This window comes from Parus major, unplaced genomic scaffold (genome assembly GCF_001522545.3).
Source record: "Parus major isolate Abel unplaced genomic scaffold, Parus_major1.1 Scaffold612, whole genome shotgun sequence".
Classification (NCBI taxonomy): Eukaryota; Metazoa; Chordata; class Aves; order Passeriformes; family Paridae; genus Parus; species Parus major.
Window position 1 is genome coordinate 13,255 of NW_015379498.1, and position 8,197 is coordinate 21,451.

At 51.2% G+C, this 8,197-nt stretch overlaps 1 protein-coding gene across 1 annotated transcript in view; it reads left to right on the top strand.

The window, feature by feature from the left end:
• The window catches only part of LOC107199361 (serine/threonine-protein phosphatase 6 regulatory ankyrin repeat subunit C-like), a 12,563-nt gene extending 8,672 nt beyond the window's left edge, over positions 1–3,891 (top strand). The window contains exons 3-4 of the mRNA XM_015616688.1: positions 1,839–1,956; positions 3,290–3,891. Coding sequence (XP_015472174.1) covers positions 1,839–1,956; positions 3,290–3,613 — 442 coding nt within the window. The 3' untranslated portion in view covers positions 3,614–3,891. The remainder of the gene's footprint in view (positions 1–1,838; positions 1,957–3,289) is intronic.
• The last annotated feature ends 4,306 nt before the right edge of the window (positions 3,892–8,197 follow it).

Consider the following 8,197-nt stretch of genomic DNA (forward strand, 5'->3'; position numbering starts at 1 on the left):
CACACCTCCCTGACGGGAGAGTGGGGCCGGGTGGGGCCGGGCGCTGCTCCCAGGGAACACCGGCATGAGAAGGAACAGCCCCAAATTCCTCCAGGAGAGGTTCAGGATGGACAGCAGGAGGAATTTTTCCATGGAAAAGGCTGTCAGGCTTTGGAGCTGCCCAGGGAGGTTTGGAGTCCCCATCCCTGGAGGTGCCTGAGGAAGGATTTTGGAAGCAGCAAGCGAGGGATGGGGATGGGGAAGGGGGTGGGGAGGATTTGGGGAGCAGCCAGTGAGGGATGAGAATGATTTAGGAAGCACCAGGTACGAAATGGGAAGGATTTGGGAATTACCAAGCAAGGGATTGGTTTGGAGTCTCCGTCTCTGGAGGTGTCCAGGACGTGGCACTCGGGGCTGGGGATCGTTCCCAGCTTGGACTCAGTGCTCTGGAAGGGCTTTTCCAACCTCTGGGATTGTGGGATTCAGTGGGAAAACTGCTCCAAGCCTCTCCCTCTCTCCTCAGGGCACGAAGATTGTCTTGAATTGTTACTTGAACACAACCCGTTTGCGTACCTAGAAGGAAACCCCTTTACTCCATTGCACTGTGCAGTGTAAGTGACACCCCAAAAACGATTCCAGTCCTGGGGGGCCCTGAAAAGGGAGTTTTACCCCAGAAATCCAGGTCTTGGAGCCTCTGGGATGTGCTGAAAAGGGAGTTTTACCCCAAAAATAATTCCAACAATTCCAGGCCTTGGAACCTCTGGGATGTGCTAGAAGGGGAATTTTACCCCAGAAATAATTCCAGGCCTTGGAGCCTCTGAAGGAGGAGTTTTATCCCAAATAACTGAAGGCCTTGGAGCCCCTGGGATGTGCTGAAAGGGGATTTTTACCCCAGCAATTCCAGGTTTTGGAACCTTTGGGATGTGCTGAAAGGGGAGTTTTACCCCAAAAATAATTCCAACTATTCCAGGCCCTGGAGCCCCTGGGATGTGCTGAAAGGTGATTTTTACCCCAAAAATAATTCCAGGCCTTGAAGCCTCTGAAAGGGATGTTTTCCCCAAAAAATAACAGAAATCCTTGGAGCCCCTGGATGTTCTGCTGTCAGCCCAGATCTCCCCAGCCCTTTCCTAACTTCCCTTCTCCTCCTGTTCCCGCAGAATTAACAACCAGGACGGCACTGCTGAAATGCTGGTGGAAGCATTAGGTGCCAAGATTGTTAATAGCAGAGATGCCAAAGGAAGGTGAGCACAGCTCTGGACAGAGTTAAAGTAATAAAACAGGGATTTCTTAAAAAAAACATGGGCAAGAATGAGCCCAGAGTTTTCACACTTTGATAAGTTTTGGTGCATTTCCAAATTCAAAATTCCATTTGCATATTGGGGTGAATCGTGCAATTACAGCTCCAGGTGGTGGAGTCCCATCCTCCCAGTTTGCTCTCCTCAATTCCACTTTAATAATTCCAGGCCTTGGAGCCCCTGGGATGTGCTGAAAGGGGATTTTTACCCCAAAAATAATTCCAGAAACTCCAATCCTTGGAGGCTCTGGGATGTGCTAAAAGGGGATTTTTACCCCAAAAATAATTCCAATTCTTGGAGCCTCTGGGATGTGCTGAAAGAGGAGTTTTACCCCAAAAATAATTCCAGAAATTCTAATCCTTGAAACCTCTGGGATGTGCTGAAAGGGAATTGTTACCCCAAAAATAATTCCAGCAATTCCAATCCNCCGCAATCCCAACCAGCCTCAGCTGGCCAAGGGGGTGACGCTTCCAGCCGCTCCCAACACCTCCCCAGGCTGTTCCTGGGAGCAGCATTCCCGGGGAATCCTGGAATTCTGCAGCCAGCCCCTTTTCCCGGCGGCAGGACCCCGCTGATGCTGGCCATCATGAACGGCCACGTGGACTGCGTCCACCTCCTGCTGGAGAAGGGATCCACGGCCGACGCCGCCGACAAGAGGGGCCGCACCGCGCTGCACCGAGGGGTGAGCAGACAAAAAAACCCAAATTTCCCTTCTGGAGATGCGGAATTAGGGGGAAAAAACAGGGAAAAAGGCCAGGAATGTGCTGTTGTGTTAGACAGCGCTCTCCTTTAATAGGGAAATTAATAGGGAAGTAGGATAAGGTTTATTTTCACGTCTGAAATTTAATTTTTTGAGGGTGCAGCTCTTACTGCTTTGTTTTGATTGGTGTCCTGGTTTAGGGCAGCAAATTTGGGATAGAACTTCCAAATAGGAGTCCCCCCAAAAAAGCAAATTAAAGCTGTCTGAAATTTAATTGTTTGAGGGTGCAACTCTCACTGCTTTGTTTTGGTTGGTGTCCTGGTTTAAGGCAAATTTGGGAGAGAATTTCCAAATAGGGGTCCCCCCAGAAAAGCAAATTCAAGCTGCCCCTCACACTTTGGTCATTTTATTAGAGGTGCTTTGTGTCTCTTTTTAGATATTATTTGTGGTTTTTTAGGTTTTTTAATGATTTGAGATAGTTTTTTGTAGGTGCTTAAGTTGTGTAAACAACCTTTCTGTAGGTTATTACAGTCTTGGAATTGTTTCTTACAGTCTTAGAATTGTTTCTTACAGTCTTAGAATTGTTTCTTGCAGTCTTAGAATTGTTTCTTATGGGAAATGAGCTGTTTTCTACTCTTAGGGATTTCATTCCTATAAAATCTGGTAATTCCTTAGGGGTACAGAATTTAGTCTGTGAGGCTGTCCTGGTTTAGGACAAATTTGGGAAGAAGCCTCCACATGGGGTCCCTCCAGAAATCAAATCCAACTGGTTGGGGAAAAGATTTCCTGGAGGAAAAGTGGAAAAAACCAGTGTATTTAACAAGCCTAAAAACGGAGTAATATTAATAATCATTAATTAATTAATAATATTAATAATAATACCTCTCACGGTTCTGAGGAGATGGCAAATTCAGGAAGTCCTTTTTGTCAGGGGTTGCTTTGCTTGGCTCACTCAGGCTCTGTTCAGTTCCTCTGGTGCTGGAATGCAGCTCCCAGGCCCTGCTGGGCTCCAGGTGGGAGCTCCGGTGCTTTTCTGGGTTTTCAGTCCAGAGCAGCTTTGAACAGATCCAAAAAAAGGAAAAACTTGTAAAAACTAAAAGCAAAGGAGAGCTCTGTCCTGTCCGTGCTGCAGAGCAGAATGCAGAGAAGTGAGTGCAGCTTCTGATAACATAAAATGACAAAGCAGAGTCCCCATCCCTGGATGTGTTTATAAAAAGCCTGGATGTGCAGAGATTTGGTTGAGGTGTCAGGGCTGCACTCCATGACCTCGAGGGTCTCTTCCAAGGCGGTAATTCCCTGAATTCCATGGATGCAGGCCGTGACAGGCTGTGAGGATTGCCTGGCTGCTCTGCTGGACCACGATGCCTTCGTCCTGTGCCGGGATTTCAAGGGCCGGACCCCGATCCACTTCGCCTCGGCCTGCGGCCACCTGGAGGTGCTGCGGACGCTGCTGCAGGCCGCGCTCTCCACGGACCCGCTGGACTCGGTGGTGGACTACAGCGGCTACTCACCCATGCACTGGGCTTCTTACAGTGGTGAGAGCCTCCCTCCTCTTCCTCGTCCTGATCCTCGCCTCCCGCGCTGCTGCTGCTGGGAAAGATGGCAGGAATCGCTTCGCTCCCCCCTGCCAGGCTCCTGAGGGAAGGGCGAGGTTTTAAAATGGGGAGATGGGTTTTAGGGTGGCTGCGGGACTGGGAGGCCTTCAGGGCGTGTGTGGGGTTAAAAACCTCCTCAGGCTGCTGCCAGCTGGGAAATGGATTCTCTGAGAAGGGTTGGATGCTTCTTTTGGGGCTTTGGATTTTTGGGAAGCTCTTTTGTCCTGCTGAGGCCCCTCCAGCGCTGGGGGCAGCTCTGGAAATGCTGGAAATGTGAGGGACAAAAAGGGTGGGAAACATGAGGGGAGGAAACAGCAGGAAAGGTGAGGGGGAAAGGGTGGGAAATGTGAGGGGAGAAAAGGGCGAGAAATGTGAGGGGGAAAGGGCGGGAAACGTGAGGGGAGAAAAAGGGCGGGAAACGTGAGGGGAGAAAAAGGGCGGGAAACGTGAGGGGAGAAAAAGGGCGGGAAACGTGAGGGGAGAAAAAGGGCGGGAAACGTGAGGGGAGAAAAAGAGCGGGAAACGTGAGGGGAGAAAAAGGGCGGGAAACGTGAGGGGAGAAAAAGGGCGGGAAACGTGAGGGGACAAAAAGAGCGGGAAACGTGAGGCCACAGGGACATTGAGGGGCTGCAGCATGGCCAGAGCTGGGGAAGGGCTGGAGCAGCAGGAGTAGGCCCACTTCAGGTCACACCCCAGCTCTGGCCTGTGCCCCCAACAAGGACGTGGCCGACTGCCTGGCACTTATCCTCTCCACCATGAAGCCTTTCCCCCCCAAGGACGCCATCGGCTCCTTCAGCTTCAACCTCCTCAAGAACTGCGGCATCGCGGCCAAGGCGGCGGCGGCGGCGTGCGGGGCCCTCCCCAACGGCTCCTCCTGCCCCTACTCCAAGGAGCGCCACAACGCCCTCGGCCTGGACGGCTGCTACTCGGAGTAGCCCCCCCCGGTGACCCGCTAGCGCGTTCTATTTATTTAGGAATCCTATAAATATTGGGCACTTTGAAGGAGAACAAGACTGGGAGGGCTCTGCGGGGACACAGAGGGGGAGTGAAGCCAAGAGTTCTGGAGCTTTCCGCGCCCGGCGCGTTCCCCATCCTCCCTGGCCTGGGAGGGGCAGGGTTTGGTCTGGCACGGGGCAGGTGCTGCTGGATTTTTTCCCTCTGGGGTTGGTTGGAGCCGTTTCCTTCCTGGAATTTTTGTTTCCTTCCCAGCGTTTTGTTTCATTCCCGGCGTTTTTGTTTCCTTCCCAGCGTTTCTGTTTCATTCCTGGTGTTTTTGTTTCATTCCCAGTGTTTCCTTCCCAGAGTTTTGTTTCATTCCCAGCATTTTTTCCTTCCCAGTGTTTCTGTTTCCTTCCCAGCGTTTTTGTTTCATTCCCAGCGTTTCTGTTTCATTCCCAGTGTTTTTGTTTCATTCCTGGCATTTCCTTCCCAGAGTTTTGTTTCCTCCCCGTTTCTGTTTCATTCCTGATGGTTTTGTTTCCTTCCCAACGTTTCTATTTCCTTCCCAGTGTTTTTATTTAATTCCCAGTATTTTTGTTTCCTTCCCAGCGTTTCTGTTTCCTTCCCAATGTTTCTGTTTCCTTCCCAATGTTTCTGTCTCATTCCCATAATTTTTATCCCATTCCCATCACTTTTGTCTCATTCCCAACGTTTCTGTTTCCTTCCCAGTGTTTTTTGTCTCATTCCCAACATTTCTGTCCCATTCCCATAATTTTTATCCCACTCCCATCACTTTTGTCTCATTCCCAACCTTCCCCTCCCATTCTCACTTCACCCCACCTTTCCCTTCCCGGAAATCCCAGCACCTCCCATTTCCCATTTATTTCCCATTTATTTCCCATTTATTTCCCATTTATTTCCCATTTATTTCCCATTTATTTCCAATTTCCATCCGGGACGAGGAAAAAACCCCGAACTCTTGGCAGGGGGATTTGGGGTGGGAATCCCTCCTCTCCTCNTTGGAACCTCTGGGATGTGCTGAAAGGGTTTTTTTTTTTTTACCCCAGAAATTCCAGGCTTTGGGATCATTGGGATGTGCTGAAAGAGGAGTTTTACCCCAAAAATAATTCTAGTAATTCCCAGGCCTTGGAATCTCTGGGATGTCCTGAAAGGGGTTTTTATACCCCAGAAATTCCAGGCTTTGGAATCATTGGGGTGTGCTGAAAGGGGATTTTTTACCCCAAAAATAATTCCAGAAACTCCAGGCCATGGAGCCCCTGGAAGGGGAGTTGTACCCCAGAAATTCCAGGCCATGGAGCCCCTGGGATGTTTTACCCCAGAAATTCTGGTCTGGGTGGCACCTCCAGGTGTCCCCCTGGGCAGTTTTGTCCCTCTGTGCTTTTCCTGGGGAGCTCCTCTCTGAATTTCCAGGCTCATTTCCATTCCTGGCTGGGTTGGACGGGGCTGGGAGCAGCCTGGGATGGTGGGAGGTGATTGGGATGAGTTTGTGGGACAGCCTGGATGAAGGGAAGGCTCCAGGGAGAACTCCCAGTGCCCAGAGGGGCTCCAGGACATCTGGAGAGTGACTTTGGAGCGATGGGACAGCTGGGAATGACCAGAGTGACACAAGGCAGGGCTAGGTGGGATTTTGGGAAGAAACTCCTCGCTGTGAGGGCGGGGAGACCCTGGAATGGATTTCCCAGAGGTTTCCCCACCCCTGGGAATGTCCAAGGCCAGCTTGGCCAGGGTTTGGAGCAGCCTGGGCTGGTGGCAGAGGGGATTTTTGTGGTCACTCCCAACCCGAGCCCTGCGGTCACTTTGTCCACGCCAAAGCAGAAAAGGTGGAGGGACAACCCCTGCCAAGGTGACCTGTGGGAGGAGGACAGGTGCAGGGAATGATTCCACATCCACATTCCCTGGCATCAGGCCTCTCCCCAGCCCCCTGAACCCCCCTGTCTCCTCCCCAGGGCCATGAAAAGTGTGCCTTGTTGATCCTGGGGGAAACCCAAGACCTTGGCCTTATCAATGCAAGTAACAGTGCTCTGCAGATGTGAGTATTCCCACAGTCACGGGGGAAACGGGAAATGTGGGAACGGGCGAGCTCGGGGGCAGCTGAGCTCGGGCCTGCCCTTGAATCCTCTCCAAGGTTTTGGCACGGGGTGTTCCCCGGGGTTTTTGGGGTTCTGATGGTGTTTTCCCCCCCGGCAGGCCGCTGCACATCGCGGCACGGAACGGCCTGGCCGCCGTGGTGCAGGCGCTGCTCAGCCGAGGGGCCACCGTGCTGGCTGTGGATGAAGAAGGTGCGTGTTTTCCCAGGATTGCAGCGTTCCTGGGAAGTGCCCAGAGCCCGGGAAATGCTCACCCAAAACATCCTCCCTACCCGAAGCTTCCATTCCCAAATCATCCCCTTCCCAAAAAGCTTCCATTCCCAGTTCATCCCTTCCCAAAAACTTCCATTCCCAAATCATCCCCTCCCCAAAAACTTCCATTCCCAAATCATCCCCTTCCCAAAAAGCTTCCATTCCCAGTTCATCCCTTCCCAAAAAGCTTCCATTCCCAAATCATCCCTTCCCAAAAAAGCTTCCATTCCCAAATCATCCCTTCCCAAAAAAGCTTCCATTTCCAAATCATCCCTTCCCAAAAAATCCATTCCCAAATCATCCCCTCCCAAAAAAACTTCCATTCCAAATTCATCCCCTCCCCAAAAACTTCCATTCCCAAATCATCCCCTCCCAAAAAAAGTCCATTCCCAGTTCATCCCTTCCCAAACCCTTCCATTCCCAAATCATCCCCTTCCCAAAAAATCCATTCCCAGTTCATCTCCTCCCAAAAGCTTCCATTCCAAGTTAATCTCCTCCCAAAAAAACTTCCCACCCCAATAATCCCACCCCAATAATACCATTCCACACCCCAATAATCCCACACCCCAATCCCACCCCACACCCANAAATAATTCCAACAATCCTTGGAGGCTCTGGGATGTGCTGAAAGTGGATTTTTACCCCAAAAACCAACGTTAAACATTTTTAACAGCGTTTAACAGCTCCGTGTTTAACCCAGCATTTTTAACCGGTTTTTAACTCCAGCACTAAATCACCGCTCGCACTTCACACAAATTTAGACTTAACCACCAATGCAAAAATCATTAAAACACAAAAGGAACCCCGGAGCATTTCCCTGCTGCTGACCCCAGCCCTGTCTGGGTTTTATTTTTGTTTTTTTTGGCCTCCCCAGGACACCCCTTCACGCTGCTGCCTTCGCAGACAACGTCCATGGTTTACAGCTGCTGCTGCGCCACCAGGCCGAGGTGGACACCCCGGACAAGCTGGGCAGGACCCCCCTCATGGTGGCTTCAGAGAACGGGCACACGGCAGCAGTGGGTGGGTGCCACGGGGACACAGCTGTGCTCCTCACCTGGGGGTGTTTGTGTGCTCTTCCTCACCTCCTCCTCCTCCTCCTCCTCGCTGCAGAGTTCCTGCTGTTCCAAGCGAAAGCGAATATTACTGTGCTGGATGTCAACAAGAACACAGCTCTTCACCTGGCCTGCAGCAAGGTGGGGACAGGGTTAAGGGTTGGTTTTACCTCCAAATAACTCCGGGTTTTGGAAACTCTGGGATGTGGTGGAAGGGGTTTTATAACCCAGAAATTCCAGGCTTTGGAATCTCTGGGATGTGCTGAAAGGGGTTTTT